The sequence below is a fragment of the Galeopterus variegatus genome, unplaced genomic scaffold (genome assembly GCF_000696425.1).
Source record: "Galeopterus variegatus unplaced genomic scaffold, G_variegatus-3.0.2 Scaffold1148, whole genome shotgun sequence".
In the NCBI taxonomy this organism is placed as follows: Eukaryota; Metazoa; Chordata; class Mammalia; order Dermoptera; family Cynocephalidae; genus Galeopterus; species Galeopterus variegatus.
The window spans coordinates 290,494-310,122 of record NW_007727259.1 but is presented as its reverse complement, the minus strand read 5'-3'; the positions used below and the strand labels follow the sequence as shown (position 1 = coordinate 310,122).

At 47.3% G+C, this 19,629-nt stretch overlaps 1 protein-coding gene across 1 annotated transcript; it reads left to right on the top strand.

Annotated features, from left to right (window-relative positions):
• Positions 1–386: 386 nt before the first annotated feature.
• CGN (cingulin) lies at positions 387–18,226 on the top strand. The gene is made up of 20 exons (XM_008575160.1): positions 387–1,250; positions 1,986–2,086; positions 2,234–2,303; positions 2,414–2,509; positions 3,361–3,488; positions 4,137–4,269; positions 4,590–4,802; positions 5,192–5,340; positions 5,577–5,709; positions 8,816–9,025; positions 9,528–9,734; positions 10,198–10,455; positions 12,269–12,439; positions 13,158–13,319; positions 14,329–14,418; positions 14,900–14,983; positions 15,079–15,197; positions 15,539–15,647; positions 16,235–16,398; positions 16,712–18,226. Exons 1-20 carry the CDS (start codon positions 390–392, stop codon positions 16,851–16,853), a joined length of 3,600 nt encoding a protein of 1,199 aa, XP_008573382.1. The 5' UTR covers positions 387–389; the 3' UTR covers positions 16,854–18,226.
• Positions 18,227–19,629: the final 1,403 nt, after the last annotated feature.

Sequence of the window (19,629 nt, the reverse complement as noted above, 5' to 3'; positions counted from 1 at the left end):
TCCCGAGTGAGCCACGGGCCGGCCTGAAATCTTTATACTCTTAAAGCCAAGCTCCCCAGGGCTGTATCAGAGGAAATGGATATTTTTAGGTCTGTGCGTCTCAAAGTGTGGTATCTGGACTACACCATCAATGTCACCTGGAGAACTTGGTTAGAAACACAAATTCTCAGGTCCGACCCCAGACCTACTGAATCAGAAACTTTGGGGGTAGGGTCTAGCAATCTGTGTTTTAACAGGCCCTCCAGGTGATTCTGCTGCTCAGATAAAGCATGAGAATCACAGTTCTATGTAGAAGGAATTGACAAGAAAATCAGCCCCTCTAAAGCTGTTTCTACTTCAAGTCTTTCAGCTTAAATTCTTTTCTTCATCTTCTAGGACCCCTCCTGCCCATGGAGCAGGCATCCACCATGGCTGAGCCCCGGGTTCCTGTAGACCATGGAGTCCAGATTCGCTTCATCACAGAGCCAGTGGGTGGTGCAGAGATGGGCACCCTCCGTCGTGGGGGGCGACGCCCAGCCAAGGACTCAAGAGCCAATACGTATGGGGTTGCTGTGCGTGTACAGGGCATTGCCGGGCAACCTTTTGTAGTGCTCAACAGTGGGGAGAAAGGTGGCGACTCCTTTGGGGTCCAAATCAAGGGGTCCAACAACCGAGGGGCCCCAGGTGCTCTGAGCTCTGATTCAGAACTCCCTGAGAACCCCTACGCTCAGGTCAAAGGATATCCTGCCCCCTCGCAGGGTAGCACATCTGATGAGGAGGCTGGGGCTGGCTGGAATGGAAGGTTACTCCGGTCCCAGTCCCAGGCCTCCCTGGCAGGCCCTGCCCCTATGGGTCCCAGCAATAGGAGCACCAGTTTGCTTGAGCTAGCCCCACAAGAGGCTTTCCCAGGTAGCACCATTGACACTGCTCCCCTGTCTTCGGTGGACTCACTGATCAGCAAATTTGACAGTCAACTTGGGGGCCGGGGCCGGACTGGCCGCCGAACAAGGACACTGCCCCCTGAACAGCACAAGCGGAGCAAGAGCCTGGACAGCCGACTCCCACGGGACACCTTGGAGGAACGGGAGCGCCAGTCCCCCAACCACTGGACCCCTAGCACAAAATCTGACAACCATGTTGGCAGCTCAAAACAGCCCACCCAGAGCCAGAGGTCTATCAGTGGCTTTAGCCATTCCCGTCAGACCCAGGACTGGGTCCTTCAGAGTTTTGAGGAGCCACGGGGGAGAGCACAGGACCCCACCATGCTGCAGGTCAGACCTAACACCTCCCTGGCTTCCAACCACAAGCCCCTTCTCATCAGGTCTGACCCCACCAGCCCTGAGACTCCTTGCTAATTCAAATAACCTAGGGCAATAAGTCTCTACCTTTTATTTTCCACTGTATCCATCCACTAAGTAGGTGATACTCATATGCACAGGATACTTCCATGGGTAAAATTCCAAAGAAAATGGAATTAACTATAAAGTCACTATTCACAGCATGTGGAGTTACTTCTCATTGTCCCCACCATTAATCATGCCTCAGTCACCAGTATTTGCTAGGTCAGTAGCGTACATAAGGCAGGCTTGGAGCAGTTCCCTGGTGCTCTTGCCAAAATTCCACACCTTTCTCTCCCACTCAGGAGTGCAAGTGAGTGAGAGAGTGACTTTACTTTGGGACAAACTTAAGTCCATTCTTAAAGTAAATCATTTATAAACTCTAGTATGTTAACTATCATTGTTGACAAATTACTTGTGACACAGTTCACAGCTGGTTGAGATCGGCTTGTTGAGGAAGATCTGGCTTGCAACAATAGTGTGAGGTGTATCCTGCTTGGACCTCCCTGGCCTGTTGCTCGGGCCTCAGCAGTGTTGCCTCTGTACCGCACTTCGGACTTGTTTGTTGTGCTTGGAGGGCCTTGTCTCCCAAATGCCTCTTCTACTCTGTCTGAACCCCATGCATGCTTTTGGCCTAATCTTCCTATTTCTACACCCCCCCTTCCCCAGTTCAAATCAACTCCAGACCTTCTTCGAGACCAGCAGGAGGCAGCTCCACCAGGCAGTGTGGACCATGTAAAGGCCACCATCTATGGAATCCTGAGGGAGGGGTGAGTGGGGGCCCACCCACAGTGGAGGCACACACCTCCCTTCTTTTCTTTCTAGCTTTATTACTCTTCTTTCCTGCTTTTAGCCTTTCCTTATCTCGGCTACCTCTTTACTGCCCTAACCCTTGCTTCTGTCTGTTTATCCTCTAGAAGTTCAGAAAGTGAAGTGTCTGTGAGAAGGAAGGTTAGTTTGGTGCTGGAGCAGATGCAGCCTCTGGTGGTGAGTGGCCTTCTCTGGGTAGGAGCAAGGGTCAGGGTTGGGGCTTGAGGGCCTCAGGAGATCTGGATGTGGACTCACTCCTTTCTCCCCATTCCCTATGCCTCTGGCAGATGGTTTCTCCTGGTTCTACTAAGGTTCTGGCAGGGCAGGGTGAACTCACCCGAAAAGTGGAGGAGCTACAGCAAAAGCTGGATGAAGAGGTGAAGGTGAGGAGAGTTCAGAGGTGCAGGAGGGATGAAGGACCACAGAGAAAAAACCTTGGCCTGGGCCGGCCCGTGGCTCACTCGGTAGAGTGCGGTGCTGATAACACCAAGGCCCCGGGTTCGGATCCCATATAGGGATGGCCGGTTCGCTCACTGGCTGAACGTGGTGCTGACAACACCAAGTCAAGGGTTAAGATCCCCTTACCGGTCATCTTTTAAAAACAAAACAAAACAAAACAAAAAAAACCTTGGCCTGGAGATGGGCTGGGCTGGCTCTTCCAAGCAATGGAATGAGCACACTTGTGCCTTGTGATACAAGAGATAGAGTGTGCACTGGTCCTAGTAGGGACTTTGGGGGTCTTCAGAGCTTAGGGAGGCAGAACACATTAGAAATCTGAGTATATAGGTGAAAGACCAGCCAAAGTGCTTTTCCTCTACTCTTACTCAGCAACAATCAACACAGAAGACTTCTGTGACAAAATGTGTGGATTTTTTCCCCCACACACCAGACAATTCTGAAGTGGACACCAGCCGGGAAGCTTCCAATTTAATTCTAACTCTATCTATCTGGAGATAGCATCAGATCCCACAGGTTGAGGGCTCAGTTCTCAAGCTTGCCCTACTGCCCCCCATATAGTGAGTGTCTAATGAATGTTAGATATTTCCATTATTTTGGGTCTTTGGGTTTTTTTGTTTTGTTTTTGGTGGCTGACTGGTACAGGGATTGAACCCTGGACTTTGGTGTTATTAACACCATGCTGTAACCAGCTGAGCTAAACAACAAGCCCTATTCTGGGTCTTCATAAGAGGCTTTCCCTACTTTCCACCTGCTGTACTCTCCTTCCCTTTTCCAGAAGCGGCAAAAACTGGAGCCATCCTGGGTTGGGTTGGAGCGGCAGCTGGAGGAGAAGGCAGAAGAGTGTAGCCGATTGCAGGAGCTGCTGGAGAGAAGAAAAGGGGAAGCCCAGCAGAGCAACAAGGAGTGAGTGCAGCTGATGGCACATGTGGGACTACTTGGGGGCTACAGGGTTGAAGGAGACAAAGGGAAATCTCCAGAAGCTGAAAGGGGCAGGGATGGTTTAAATATATGACCGTTTTCTTTATCTTTTCTATTAGTAGTGGTGATAGTGCACGATTCGTAGTTAGGCTACTTGGGTTTGCCTCTGTGCTTCAGGTTCTTAATCTGTAAAATGAGCTTAATAATAGTACCTACCTCACAGGATTGTTGTGAGGATTCATTCATTCATTCAGCAGATGTTTTTGCAATGAATGCTGTGTGATAGGCACTGATCTAGTTTCCTGAAGTACATCAGTGAACCATACAGATGAAGGCCCTGCTCTCTGGAAGCTTGGTTTCTGGTGAGAGGGAACAGACAGTAAACAACATATTATGTAAGTAAATTTGTAATATGTGAGAAGACTGTAAGTAGAACAGGATAAAGCAGATCAGGAGGGGCAGGTTGTAGGGGAGCAGGTTGCAGTATTAAATAAGGTATCAGGGGAGGCCTCATTAAGATTTGAACAAAGACTTAAAGGAGGTTTAAATGAATTGATATATGTGAAGTGTTTCAAAAATTGCGTGACACATCGTGCTATCATATCATATGTCATGTGTGCTATCTATTATTAGGCTACAGAACATGAAAATCCTCCTGGACCAGGGTGAAAAGTTACGACATGGGTTGGAGACCCAGGTGATGGAGCTGCAGAACAAGCTGAAACAGGTTCAGGGTCCTGAGCCTGCCAAGGAGGTATTACTGAAGGTAGGGAGTGGGGTGTGTATCCCAGGCTGTGTTTCCTTTTAGCTGGAGCATCCTCAACCCTGCTCATCCATGATTTCCCCAAAGTATGGAGAGTGGATTGCTGATTGCGGGTACTCCTCCGTGTGCTTTTGGGTGTACTCAATGGTGGGGTGGGACTAGAGCCCAGAATGGTAGGTTTCCTTTATCCCAACCAAGCCAGAGAGCACCTGGTACAGCGCCTAACACAAAGTGCTCAGTAAATATATTTTGATTGAGTTAGTGAATTAATTAATAGGCAGATGGATCCTAATATGGTCACCTCTGCACTTCCATCTCCCCAGGACCTGTTAGAGGCACGGGAGCTTCTGGAGGAGGTCTTGGAGGGTAAACAGCGAATAGAGGAGCAACTCAGGCTGCGAGAGCGGGAGTTGACAGCCCTGAAGGGGGCCCTGAAGGAAGAGGTGGCTTCCCGTGACCAGGAGGTGGAGCATGTCCGGCAGCAGTACCACCGAGACACAGAGCAGCTTCGCCGGAGCATGCAAGATGCAACCCAGGCATGTGATAAGAGTAGGGACTGGGAGAGGAGGACACTGCCAGGGAACAGAGCTGCCTTGGGATCTTGTATTTTTGGACTTTTCACTGTTGCAACTGAGAAATCCCCCTAAAAGATATATGTGAGATGTTAGTGAAAACCTTGGCCAGGAAATTTACAAGGGCAGGGGAAAGGAGTGCAAGCCAGTAGTACCCTACAGGTGTGTGACCATAGTGTCATGGGGAACTAACTGCGGGAGACTTCCTGTGGATGACAGAGGGGTGGACTTTGACTTGGGGAGAGGACCTTCTGCTAGCATTTTACCAGGTACCAGTAGGGTGTCAGGGAGCACAAATGGCACGGTGCTGTCTTAGCCTGAGTCTCCTGGTGCCCAACACTCCTCTTCTGTAGGACCATGCAGCGTTGGAGGCTGAGAGGCAGAAGATGTCATCCCTGGTGCGGGAGCTGCAGAAGGAGTTGGAGGAGACCTCAGAGGAGACAGGGCATTGGCAGAGCATGTTCCAGAAGAATAAGGAGGAACTTAGAGCCACCAAGCAGGAGTAAGGACTTTGCTCCTCTCCCAGGAATACTTATCTATGATTCTTACATCACAATTTCTTTCTGCCCATGCTGTGTTCTTACTGTCCCATTTCTCAAACTGCTTTTCCTCCCTCTTGAGAGTGAGTGCCCAGTGTATTGGCCTTGAGGGAGTGGTTTCCATTCTCTTATTAACCTTCCCCAGGCGGGTGGCCTGACCATGTTCCCTTTCCTCCTTATTTCTCCTCGCTGGGCTCAGACTGCTGCAGCTGCGGATGGAGAAGGAAGAAATGGAAGAGGAGCTTGGGGAGAAGATAGAGGCCTTGCGGAGGGAATTAGAGCAGGCCCGAGTTGGTGTTGGAGATACTCGCCAGGTTGAGGAGCTCAAGAAGGTACTTGGGGGTGGAAGGGTAGAATGGCAAGTCAGGGTGTGATGGGTATTTGCCTCATGAGGGCCTCTGTATTAGTGGGTCTGTCTCCTGTGTGCTTGGTTTTCAGGCTCCATCCCGCTGGCTCAGCCTTCTCTCTTTCCAGCACAGCAGGGCTGGTTACTTCATTGAGTATAGAGGTTTCTAATGGAAAGGGCTCTCAGCAGCTAGATTGCCAGGTTGAGGTATAGCCAGAGGCTTCTGGCTGCCTCCCAAAAGACCTCATGGGTAGCACCATTAGGTGGATTTGTGAAACTCCAGGATCGTTTTTATAAACTCAGAAACCTAATTTGGTCAGCATAGCAAAAGCTGCTCTGTCTTTCAGGGGGAACTCCTTAACTATATCTATGATTTATGAAACAAATGTTTATAGTTAGATTAATTTACAATGAGAAATATTATCACATGGACTGGAATACTTGCATTGGCATGGCCAGCTGACCTACATGGGAAGCCAAATTGTATTCTGAAGGCTATTTAGAGAGAATAGAATCTGGACATGGATCCCAGTGTTTAATATGTTCACCTCCCCAGTCTCCAAGGCACAGCCTTGCTGGTGGGGCTGTAACACTCAAAGTTCATGTAAAATTCACTCTCTGTTTTTTTTAAATTCTCTTTTTACCTTGCATTGATGATATTTTATAAAAGAATCACAAATGATAAAAAAAATTGAAGTGAACACAAACGATTTCTTCATATTCTCAGTGTTTGCATTTATGAAGGGTAAGAAGGCAACTACAGTCATCCCTCGGTGTCTGTGGGGGATTAGTTCACCAAAATCTGTGGATGTTCAAGTCCTGAAATTGACCTTGCCAATTCGCGGATATGAAAGACTGGTTCTCCATATCCGCAGGTCTTGCATCATGTGAATACTGTATTTTCAATTCACAATTTGTTGAATCTGTGCATGTAGAACCTGCCAATATGGAGGGCAGACTGTATTAAAAAAAATCCATGTATAAGTGGACCCGTGCAGTTCAAACCTATGTTGTTCAAGGGTCAACTTTAATTATTTTGGATGATTTAGGTAGTTTAGAAAGTCTTTTCAGTAATTATAGGGAATTGGCATTTATGGCCTCTTGAAGATCCTTCTAGCTCTACATTTATTGATACGTAGTATGTGTTTGTTAAAAATATTAGTTCATTGATGTTTGTTTATTATGCCTCTACTGTAAGACTGCCTAATTGTAATGATGGTGATCATATCTTTGAGTGTAGAAGTAGCTACAATGATTATTTTTAGATAAATAAAAACCTGAGATTACATGAAATATTTGTAGAGAAAACCAAGATAAATAACTAAATACATTTTGGTGATGTAGTGCTGTGTTGTGTAACTTAAAATTCTGTTTTCTCAGAAAAACTCCCAAAAGATGGTGAAGTTAATATTACTCTTACATTTTTACTGTCTTGTTTGGAAGTTAACAAATACCAAGGATAGCCTGAAGTCTGTTCACTTTATTAGCTGACACAGTGAACTTGAACAATCCTCTGGACAATTTCAGTTGATTTATTTTTCTGACTAAAGCTAAAAAGCAATAACTAGTGTTTCATATATCTCAGGTATTAAGTATACTTTATCAGGTATTTAATCAATAAATGAAATATCATTAGGAAAACAGACTAACCAAATTCAATATAGACCATACACTCTACTATTTCTCTTTATCTTTGTAATTAGTTTTGTTAGTGTCTTACGTTGAAGACTCAGTACATGCTCATGTTATATAACCCTCCAGCCTAATTATGGTTCTTTCTGAATTTCAGAAGTAGCTAATAGCTAAAGAATTAGAACCAGAACTCATTTTAATTTCCTTTTTAAAAGAAATTAGCTGCACTGATATTTATTGTCACATATTTTGATTTTCGATATATTTTCTTAAATAGTCAATCTTGTTCTATCCATACCCTTATCCACTCAGTCTCTACATAATTTTTTTTATGGACTTATATTTCAGATATCATAAAACTCACCCTTTTAAAGTGTACAATTCGGGCCAGCCCGTGGCTCACTCGGTAGAGTGTGGTGCTGATAACACCAAGGCCATGGGTTCGGATCCCATATAGGGATGGCCGGTTCGCTCACTGGCTGAGCGTGGTGCTGACAACGCCCAGTCAAGGGTTAAGATCCCCTTACTGGTCATCTTTATTTTATTTTATTTTTTTGTCTTTTTTCCGTGTCCGGCAACGGATCGCAACCCTCAGTGTTGCCCCCGTACCGGACCGGGGACCGGCGACGGGATCGCAAGCCTCGGCGTTGCTCCCGCGCCTCGCTCAGCCAGTGAGCGGGAGCCGGTCTGTACGTGGGATCCGAACCCTCGGACGGGAGCGCTGCCGCGCTTCCCAAGCGGCGCACTATCCAGTGCGCCACCGGGCCGGCCCTACCGGTCATCTTTAAAAATAAATAAATAAATAAATAAATAAGTAAAGTGTACAATTCAGTGGTTTTTGTATATTCACAAAGTTTTGCAACCATCACCACTAGGTAATTATATTTTTATCGCCCCAAAAAGATGTCCCATACCTATTGGCAATAATTCCCTCCACCCATTGGCAACCACTAATCTACTTTCTGTCTCTCTGGATTTGCCTGTTCTGGGTATTTTATACAATTGGAATCCTACAATATGAGGCCTTTCGTGTCTGGCTTCTTTCACCTAGCATAATGTGTTCAAGCTTCATCCATGTGATAGCAAGTATCATATTTTATTCCTTTTTATGGCTGAACAATATTTCACTTTGTGGCTATACCATATTTTGTTTATGCATCAATTGATGGATATTTGGGTCATTTCTATATTTGTGCTATAATGAATAGTGCAGCTGTAAACATTCATGTATAAGTTTTTGTGTGAACATATATTTTCGGTTCTCTTGGGTATATACCTAGGGGTGGAATTGCTGGGTCATCTGGTAACTCCATGTTTAACTTTTTGAAAAACTGCCAAACTGCTTTCCAAAGTGGCCACATTGTTTTACGTTCCCTCTGGTAATGTATGAGTTTCAATTTCTCCACATTCTGGTATCAGTCTGGCTCTCAGTGCTGGTCACCATTCCCCTTCCCTTCTAGGAACTGCGCAGGACACAGGAGGAGCTTAAGGAGCTGCTAACAGAGCGGCAGAGCCAGGAGGTGGCTGGGCGACATCGGGACCGGGAGTTGGAGAAGCAGCTGGCAGTCCTGAGGGTCGAGGCAGATCGAGGCCGGGAACTGGAACAACAGAACCTCCAGCTACAAGAGACCCTCCAGCACCTGAGACAGGACTGTGAAGAGGCTTCCAAGGCAAGGGGAGTGGGCACAGGGCTTAGGAGGTGGAGGCTGAGGGGTCTGGAGGGCCGAGGAGCCAGAGGGCATGGAAAGTTTCCTATCATGGGTATGTATCATAGGACCAGCTCCTTGGTTCTAGATGTGTGATTAAAGCAGCCAGGATTTTTTTTTTTTTTTTTAAAGATGACCGGTAAGGGGATCTTAACCCTTGACTTGGTGTTGTCAGCACCACGCTCAGCCAGTGAGCAAACTGGCCATCCCTATATGGGATCCGATCCCGGGGCCTTGGTGCCATCAGCACCGCACTCTCCCGAGTGAGCCACGGGCCGGCCCAAGCAGCCAGGTTTTGGCAGGGGGAGGCCCCTGTACCTGGTGACACCCACTGCATTCCAGTAGGGGTGGGGCTCTCAGGGAGCCTCTGGCTGGTGGCACCACCCTCTTTCATCCTTGTGGTGGGCGGCAGATGACCTGGGGCCTGAGCCCGGGGGTCTGAGCCGCCCTCCCTGGCCGCCCTTAGGCCAAGGTGGCGGCCGAGGCGGAGGCGGCAGTGGTGGGGCAGCGGCGAGCAGCCGTGGAGAGCACGCTTCGGGAGACCCAGGAGGAGAATGACGAATTCCGCCGGCGCATCTTGGGTCTGGAGCAGCAGCTGAAGGAGGCGCGAGGCCTGGCGGAGGGTGGGGAAGCGGTGGAGGCACGACTTCGGGACAAGGTGCAGCGGCTGGAGGTCAGTGCTCCTGCCCAGTGTTGGCTTCCCCCAATCCTCTGTACCCGCAGCCTGGCGACATCTTCCCACGTTGAGCAGTCAGCCATCGGTTTTAATTTGCCCTTAGAGTGCTTCTGTTTTGCTTCCCCAAACCCGCTGTTAACCTTGGACATACTGATTTCCTTTCCTTTGGGTATATACCCAATAGTGGGATTGCGGGATCATGTAGTTGGGTTGTCATATTTCCTGGGATGTACTTTGGTGTGAATGTTTCAGACTTTGCGCTGGTGTTTTTGTCTCTTCTCTCCCACCTTTTGCTTGCTCTCTGTGCCAGTTTCTTTGCTGGTTCTTCTGAGCCTCTTTTCGCTGCCCACCGTTTTCATGACCACCTCCTTCCTCTCCCTCCCACCTACCCCACTCCAAATGGCTTAAGCCCAAGCATTGCCTCCTCCCAGTCCACACCCGCTTCTCGCCCCGCTCCCAGGCAGAGAAACAGCGGCTGGAGGAAGCCCTGAATGTGGCTCAGGAAGAGGAGGGCAGCTTGGCAGCCGCCAAGCGGGCACTGGAAGCCCGGCTAGAGGAGTCTCAGCGGGGGCTGGCCCGCCTGGGGCAGGAGCGGCGGGCCCTGAACCGGGCCCTAGAGGAGGAGGGGAAGCAGCGGGAGGTTCTCCGGCGGGGCAAGGCTGAGCTGGAGGAGCAGAAGCGATTGCTGGACAGGACTGTGGACCGGCTGAACAAAGAGGTGGGGCACGGGGTGGAAGAGGCCCAGCTCACACAGAAGCTTATGGGGTGGTGGGGGTGGGGGCAGAATGTGTGGTGGTGGCTTTCCTCAAGGACATTGTTGGGAAGTCCAAGGGCAAGTCTCAGAAAGTGGCAGCCTTCCTACCTCCCCTCTGTGTTTTTCCCCTTCCCCTCCACATCCCGTTTCTTTATGGTCTTAGTTCTTGGAGAGTATCTCCTTGAATCATGCCTTAGAAGTCTGTAAGACCTAAACACAGGAATCTTCATTGGTAGAATTGTAAATTTGGGGGAGGGGAAGGAAAAAGGAAGAAAAGTAAATAAATGCATTTTGCTGGTAAGTGTTGTCTTCCCAATCTCTTGCTTTATAAAACAAAAGCAAACACCTAATATGTGACATCAGTTCTAATGTGCGTGTTTTTTCATTTGTCAGTTTTTAAAAAGTGCACATTTATCATCTCTGAAATGGGTTTGTGTCTTTTTTTAATTGGCAAATAATTGTACATACTTATGAGGTACAACGTGATATTTTGGTATATGTGTACAATGTGTAATGATCAACTCAGGGTAATTAGCATATCCATCATCTCAAACATTTATTTGTCATTTCTTTGTGTTGGGAACATTCAAAATCTTCTTTTAGCTATTCGAAAATATACAATAAATTATTACCTATAGTCACCCTACAGTGTTATAACACACAGAACTTATTCCTATCTATCTGTAATTTTCTATCCATTAACCAGCCTCTCCCTATCCCCCACTTACCCTCATATTTTACAGCATCTAGTAATTACTATTCTACTCTCTACTTCTATGAGATCAACTTTTTTTAGCTGTCACATATGTGTGAGAACTTATGGTAGTTATCTTTCTGTGCCTGGCTTATTTCACTTAGTGTAATGTCCTCCAGGTTCATCCATATTACTGTGAATGACAGGATTTCATTCTTTTTTTATGTCTGAATCATATTCCATTGTGTATATATACCACATTTTCTTTATCCATTCATCTGTTGATGAATGTTTCCATATTAACTTGTTTCCATACCTTGGCTATTGTCAATAGTGCTGCAATAAACATGGGAGTGCAGATATCTTAAACATACTGATTTCCTTTCCTTTGGATATATACCCAGTAGTGGGATTGCTGGATCATGTGGTTGGGTTGTCATATAATTGATGGTATGTCATAGCTCAATTGGCAAATTTTTCTTTCTTAGTGGTACATATAATCATTGGCAGCTTGGGTTTGCCAATATATGATCATTTAAGGTTTACTTCATATCAGGCACTGATTTAAGTACTTTACATAATTTACTAACATAATTCTCTTGACAACCTTGTGATGTAGATGCTACTGTTATCCTTTTTTTTTTTTTTAAAGATGACCGGTAAGGAGATCTTAACCCTTGACTTGGTGTTGTCAGCACCATGCTCTCCCAAGTGAGCTAACTGGCCATCCCTATATAGGGATCCAAACCCATGGCCTTGGTGTTATCAGCACCACACTCTCTCGAGTGAGCCACGGGCCAGCCCTACTATTATCCCATTTTATGGATGGGGAACTGAGACCCAGAGAGGATAAGTAACTTGCCTATAGTCAAGTTAGTAGTAGTAAGTAGTAGAACCAGGATTTGAACCCAGGTATCTGTATATAACTACCAAACATGCTAGAGACCTAGGACCAGGAAAGAAAAAGAAAGGGCTCCTTTGGCAGGAAGGAAGCTGTTGGGGGAGTCTTGGGAATCTGGGCCTGGGGACACAGGCATCTGTTAAAGAGGTGCAGTGCTGGAAACTCATTTCTTTGTGTTTTAGCTGGAGCAGATTGGGGAGGACTCTAAGCAAGCCCTACAGCACCTCCAGGCCCAGCTTGAGGATTACAAGGAAAAGTCTCGGCGGGAGGTGGCAGAAGCCCAGCGCCAGGCCAAGGATTGGGCCAGTGAGGCTGAGAAGACCTCTGGGGGATTGAGCCATCTTCAGGATGAGGTAGGAGCCTAAATAGCAAGAGGGTGGGAACCATCCCAATGTCCTTGGGTTTGAAGGTTATTGTCTCTTAACTGAACCTGTGGCCAGGCATCTGGGGCCCAGGTTTAGGTCTAACCACTTGCAGTGACATACTAAGGTGGAGTAGGGTGGAGGGAGTTGTCCACTCTAGGTAAGGACATTGTCTGTAGAGCAGTGATTTTCAAACTCTGTTGTACATTAGAGTCATCTGGGGAAAAATTTTTTTTTTTTTTTTTTTTTAAAGATGACCTGTAGGGGGATCTTAACCCTTGACTTGGTGCTGTCAGCACCATGCTCAATCAGTGAGCTAATCGGCCATCCCTATATAGGATCTGAACCCGGGGCCTTGGTGTTCTCAGCACCACACTCTCCCGAGTGAGCCACGGGCTGGCCCTTGGGGAGATTTTAAAAAATCCCAATGCCCAAGCTAAATCCCATACCACTTAAATCATAATCTCTGGGGGTGGGACCCAGGCTCAGTATTTTTTAAGAACTCAGGTGATTCCAGTTTGTGTAGGGAATTTTAAAACAATAAACAAAATGGACTAAAAGTCAGTCTGCATTTTATTATCACCATGTGCTGACAATTCCAAAGAATGTCAGTAATGAAATATTTCTTCCCACAGAGATGGGCTGTTTCCACCTCTCAACCCCCACCTTCTTACTACGCCAAACTATTGCATTTTTTTCTTCTGCTCAGATCCAGAGGTTGCGTCAGGCCCTGCAGGCATCCCAGGCTGAGCGAGACACAGCCCGGCTGGACAAAGAGCTGCTGGCCCAGCGACTGCAGGGGCTGGAGCAAGAGGCAGAGAACAAGAAGCGCTCCCAGGATGACAGGGCCCGGCAACTGAAGGGCCTTGAGGTGAGGACATTGGAGGGTGACCTTTGGGGGGAAAAAGGGAGGGGGTTCTGGGTCCAGGCACAGGTGGGACTTCTGTAGGGAAAGGAACCATGACACTCCAAGCCTTTTTCTATACTAGAGATTGAAACTGGCTGATGGGTTTTGTTTGACTGCAATGTTTTAAATAACTTTGAATTAATTGCCAATGTTTAGAAATTTATAGATGTCACATAAAAGTTTGGATTTCTGGCTTCTTTTATATTTGGAAAATGTGATAATACTGAGCTTCTAGTCCTGAGTTCTACATGGCAACAGTTGGCTAGAACTGAGCAGTGGCCTCCCCCTTTAGAGAGAATAATGGTCTTTAATTTGCTGTATTTGATAATAATAATAATAATGATAATAGAAGCAGCAGCAAACATATATTGTGCTATGTGCCAGGCACTTAAGACTCATTTAATCCTCAGAATAACCCTGTGGAGTGGATAGTCTTATTTTCTCCATTTTACAGATGAGGAACACTGAGGCACAGAGAGATTAAGTAAATTGTCCATGGTTCCACTGCCAGGAAGTGATAGATCTGATTTTCAAACCCAAGGGTCTGGCCTCACATTTATACTCTTAGCCTGTACATGGTACTGCTTGGCTAGAGTGTGTTCCCTCAATCTGTACTCTGGTGCTCCAGTTTCTGAGTCTCTCCATCTCAGCTTTGGCCCAGGTACTTGGGTTTCTCTCTCCGTCTACCCATTAGGGAAATAGGGTTCTTCAATGAGGAATGGATTCTCAGTTTTGCCTTCCTGCTGGGGGCCATGACCAGAGCATGTCCCATCCCTCCCTTTGATGCCACACCTGGTCAGCAGAGGGTGCTAGCTCCATAGTGGCTCTGGGCAGGGGCAAGGACCGAAGGTAACTGGGATGTACAAGAGAGAAAAGTTTATGGAGGCTGGAGTTTGAGAGGGTCCTGGTTTGAGTTTGGCATTCTAGTGTCTAGCATTTGGGGTAGAATTAATCTGTTGTCTTTCTGTCATAGGAAAAAGTCTCACGGCTTGAGGCAGAGTTAGATGAGGAGAAGAACACCGTGGAGCTGCTAACGGACCGGGTGAATCGTGGCCGGGACCAGGTAACCTCTTCCTCACCCCTCATCTATGTCTATCCCTGACTATTTTTAACCTGTTGTCCCTCTCCAAAACAACTCTACCTTCTTATCTTTCGTAACTGGGAGAGTTTTGGCTGCAGAATCTGTGCATGGCTGGGTCTACTTCAGGGTCTTGTCTGCTTCAGGAAGGGTTGGCCAGTTTTCTCAGGTGGAAAGAAGCCAAGAATTTGAGTTGAAGAAGGAATCCTGGTGGGCTGGGCTGCTGTCTGACCTGAGGTGGGGCTACTTTGGTTCAGAAGGGATGCTAGTTCCTGGTGGGATTGAGGTCTTGTTTCAATTCTGTGGCTCCTTCCATTTGAATAGGCTGAGATTTCTTAGTTGCCTGGGAATTTTTGGAATTCAGGGCTCAGAGACTATCCTCCAGTTACTGTGCCTCACTTGGTCCAGCTTGCTGGTTCATCCTTAGCCCTCCCCAAGGCTGATTCCTCTCACCCATTCCAACCAGGTGGATCAGCTGAGGACAGAGCTCATGCAGGAGAGATCAGCTCGGCAAGACTTGGAGTGTGACAAAATCTCCTTGGAGAGACAGGTGAAGGGGCATGGAGAGTCTTGAGGAGAGACCCCTAGAGCTTGGTAGAATGACCAAGTAGAGTGCTCACTGTGAAAGCTTCCTGTCCCTCTTAGAACAAAGACTTGAAGACCCGGTTGGCCAGCTCAGAAGGCTTCCAGAAGCCCAATGCCAGCCTCTCTCAGCTTGAGTCCCAGAATCAGTTGTTGCAGGAGCAGCTACAGGCTGAAGAGAGGTGACACAAGCCTGTTCTCTCTCCCTCCTTTTCTTCCTCCCTCTTCTCTTTGGACTTTTCTGCTCTGGGACTCCCACCATCTTCCACTTTAGATATGGCCAACCTGGCCTGATCTTTAGGGAGCTCTTCTCTCCTGATAGAGAGCGGAGAAAGTTGTAGAAATTCGGAAATGTGAGTAATCTCTATCTCCCTGTTTCTTTGGATCTGCCCTGGATTTTCCCAAGTCTAATGGTGGGGCTCATGACTGAGAGAAGTCTTTAGAGGCAGTACGGGGCCTATTAAGGGTTTCCTTAGAAATGGCAACAGCCGTAGACATCCCTTTACCTCACCCACCCTGTTAGGGAGAAGACAGTTCTGCAGTCCACCAACCGAAAACTGGAGCGGAGAGTTAAAGAGCTGTCCATCCAGATTGATGATGAGCGGCAGCATGTCAATGACCAGAAAGACCAGGTAAGGACATGGCACCCTGGGGCCAAGAACCGTGGGGCAAACATATATTATGCATCTGTTTGAAGGCCAAGGGAGGCCCTCATCTCCCATAGGTCTTTCAAACTTAAACTTTCTTTTTATAAGGACAAAGAGATTAGATTGAAAGGACTAGACTAGAGCAGTCATAATAAGCATATGTATTGAGTGCTTGTGATGTGCTAGGTTCTTTTTCTAAGTGTTATACGTGCATTAATTCATTTAATCACCAAGAAAACCCTATAAGTTTAGAGAACTTGCCCACAGTCACAACATTTTTTCCAGGGGCAATTGTTCCTTGTCAAGATTATTACAGGGGAGAGTCCTAGGCCATGGTAGCAGATGCTTTTCTTTTTTTTTTTTTTTTTTTTTTTAAAAGATGACCAGTAAGGGGATCTTAACCCTCGACTTGGTGTTGTCAGCACCACGCTCACCCAGTGAGCGAACCGGCCATCCCTATATAGGATCCGAACCCGTGGCCTTGGTGTTATCAGCACCGCACTCTACCGAGTGAGCCACAGGCCGGCCCCAACAGATGCTTTTCTAATGTGGGGACTTGGTATTCTGCCCAGCTAAGCCTGAGGGTGAAGGCTTTGAAGCGGCAGGTGGATGAAGCAGAAGAGGAAATTGAGCGACTGGATGGCCTGAGGAAGAAGGCCCAGCGTGAGCTGGAGGAGCAGCATGAGGTCAATGAACAGCTCCAGGCCCGGATCAAATCCCTGGAGAAGGACTCCTGGTATGGGCCGCCCTTCTGCCCCCTGCTCCATAGGGACAGTAGAGCAGGAAGGGAATAGTTTATCCTGAGCTGGATAAGGAAGAGAAGCTCTAAAACAGGACTATACAGTCACTTATTCCTGGCTGGAAGCCAGTATGGTTATTTCTTAGTACTTTAGCATCCTGTGCCCCACCTCCTCAAATCTCTGATTAGTGGGGGATCTTGTGAGCAGCTTTAGGCCTTAGAAGAATTGGAATTTCCTTAGCATAAAAAGGGTGGCTGTCTCAATCTTTCTATTCCCCTTCCCTTACCAGTATTCTTCCCTCTGACTTAGGCGCAAAGCTGCCCGCTCAGCTACTGAATCAACTCTCAAACACGAAGGGCTGAGCTCAGATGAGGAATTTGACAGTGTCTACGATCCCTCATCCATCGCATCATTGCTTACAGAGAGCAACCTTCAGACCTGTTCCTGTTAGTCTGTTGTCCTCCAGGGTCCCGAAACCAGACTCAAGACCTATCCCAGAGAGCCCTGCTCTGCCTGCCTGCCTCAGATTGCTCATTCCTATGCGTGACCAATTATTCAGGCCTAAGACAGGGAGGGGTCTGAGTGATGATGATAAAAAAGACAACAGTAATAAGCTTATGGTTGGACTTTCCCTTTCCATTGGAGGAGTGTATATTTTAGGCCAACCGAGCCCTTAAGTGCCAACCCTTCTCTCATCTCCCTCATATTGGAAGGATGGTCAGCATATGGGCTGAGAGGGACTGAGCAGAATAGGAAGGGATAGAAATTGCCATGTGTATAAAGCTTTATTTCTTTAGCCCTTACCCCTAAGGCTCAGGGAAATACCCTATGCTGTTCTGCTGCCTGGATTCCTGCAACCCATTTTCCTCCCACTCTGCAACAGGGTAAGGGGAACATTATGGATAATGGCGTGGCTCTCCTCACCTCTCAGATGCTCTTTGCACAGTTGTGGGGGTCATGTGGCCGTCCCCACACCCCTATTTTTGTCTTCTCCAAGCCAGCAGGTCCAAGGGATACTTTATTCTCTCCCTTTCCATCTTTACGATTCCTACCTTGCATCTTTCCTCTCAGTGCCTTAGCCAGGGTGAGGAGATAAGGATGCTCTTCTTGCCTTTTATATCTACACATTCATACCTCTCTGAAGACCAGCCTTCCCCCTACTGGGGCCCTCAGCCCTCCCTGCCCCAGTGACTGGTCGAGAGAGCTACTGGCCTCTCCGTCAGTGAGCCCCTGGGAGATTGTCTTTGGTAGGGCTATGATAAGTTTAAGGTGGTAGGGGCCTGGTTCTGCTCAGGGTTTCCCTTCTTCCTCCTCTCCCTTCTCTGAGACTGTGGATATGGTTATAAGATGGTCGTACCTGGGAACCCTGACTACTGTTTATTCAAGTTCGAAAAGTAAAGGTCTTAGTCCCTCTGGCCTTCCTTGTGGCTTCTTTGACCAGATGTGCCCAGCCTCAATAGTGAACCAAGAGATCCTCATTTTCTCAGGAGCTTGACCCTAACTCAGGGCTTCACCTGGGGCTAGAAGCTGACTTTTGGTAGAAATGGGAAGAGGCAATGGAGAATTTATTCCTCCTTTGGATTTTGGGGAAAGCCAAGCCCTGGTGGGGAGGTGGTAAGGGGAATGATTCACCTCTCTTATTTCCTAAGCAGGTTCTGGATGGAGCCTGCAGGAGGAAGAAGGCTGTTCTCACCAATGACTTGTAATTTCATGATCTTAAAAAAAATTCCTAAATTGTTCTGCAGATCAGACATTCTCTCCCAATCCAGCCCAGCCTTGGTTTTATTTTAAATTAAATATTAAAATTATATATCTATACTGAAATCCTTGGCTTGTCTTTTCATTCTTTTTCCTGGCTTATTTGGAGGTCCAAGTTTTATGAAGTAGTCATTTTAACTGCAAAGCTTAGAGGCAAGCTGGAGTTTTTTTCACCTCATTTTTCAGAGGCCCTTGACCTAGGAAACCTGGAGGTGTTTATAGCAGCCCCATTCTCTCCTGAACAACCTTCTAGGAATAGCAAGGCCAATAAATGCCTTCTCTGAGGGCTAGAGGGGAACAGAAAAGAACTTGGTTTTATTCCCTTGGACCACAAGGATATCCCCAGCATTCACCAAGATACAGAGGTCTCCATCCATTCCTAACTGGCATGGGACCCAGTCCCTTCTGGGAGGTAGGGAAGTTTCTGCCATCCCTGTGTTGCCTTGAAGAAGGAGCTAGCGGTTCACCAGAGCCTATTGCCAGATATAGGGGTACAGCCCTCTCAAGAGTGGGTCAGATCTCCTGACTTATTCTGCCTGCAGCCCACGTGGACCATAGCCCAGTGGAGAAGCCATCTGCTGAGAGCAGCTGGGTTGGGAAGAGGCTCCAGGGTCCTGCTTGGCCAACCCTCTCTTCTAGATCTCAGCCTAGGCTTGGGGAGCAAATGCCATCGGAGAAGTTGAGGCTCATCCTTTCTCAAGAATACAAATTCCTTTTAAGGTGATGTGTCCCGCCTCTCCCAACCGTGTAAGGGTAGTTTGGGTATAATAACGTCTGCAAAACAAGCCCCACCCAGAGCCTAGCTGGCTTTGACTTTGGTCTGGGCCTCTTGCCAGGGAAGGGCACCTGCCAGACTGGCTCAGGCCAGTCTGAGTGAGTTGGCCCTTGGTGTCTGCCTTTTTACGGTGGAGGAAAGGTTTACTCAGGTCTGCTGGCTTATAGGAAGGTACTTCGACAAGTTTGAGAAAAGATTCATATTAACTTTTAATTCAACAAGTTCATGGAAATATTCGTATTATCTTTTAATTCTATTTTTCCATAAGCTTTTGAAGTACCCTCGTATATGGGAGAGAATTATGGAAGCTTTTGAGAGTTCCAATTCCTTATCCTCTAAGGGCAGGAAGGATGACTTCCTCTGACCAACACTCATCCTAGAGAGTTGAAAGGAGGAGACAAGACTAACGAAGAATGTTGAGATACAGGCACATAAGCCAAACAAAACTGTTTAATTAAGAAGCCTCCAAGGTCAAGGGTTCAGCTCCCCAAACCGCCAGCCACCAAATTAAAAAAAAGAAAAAAAACTAAACAGCCCCTGGTCGCTTCTAAGCCTCACCTTTATGTCAATCTGAGCGAGTGCCAATGGAATGTGTCCCGAAGCCTCTTGGCCCCGCCCCCTCACCCTTTTCCTCGCTCTGGTTGGTGAACAGCATCCTAGGGCGTGACCTGTTCAGCCCTCACCCCCGACGAGC

Bases quoted from the DNA above. Each gene is read 5' to 3' on its own strand.
- CGN (XM_008575160.1), top strand. From the start codon at position 390: ATGGAGCAGGCATCCACCATGGCTGAGCCCCGGGTTCCTGTAGACCAT. The intron at 2,510-3,360 runs GTGAGGAGAGTT...TCCCTTTTCCAG, and splicing joins AGCTGGATGAAGAGGTGAAG to AAGCGGCAAAAACTGGAGCC. The intron at 5,710-8,815 runs GTACTTGGGGGT...CTTCCCTTCTAG, and splicing joins AGGTTGAGGAGCTCAAGAAG to GAACTGCGCAGGACACAGGA.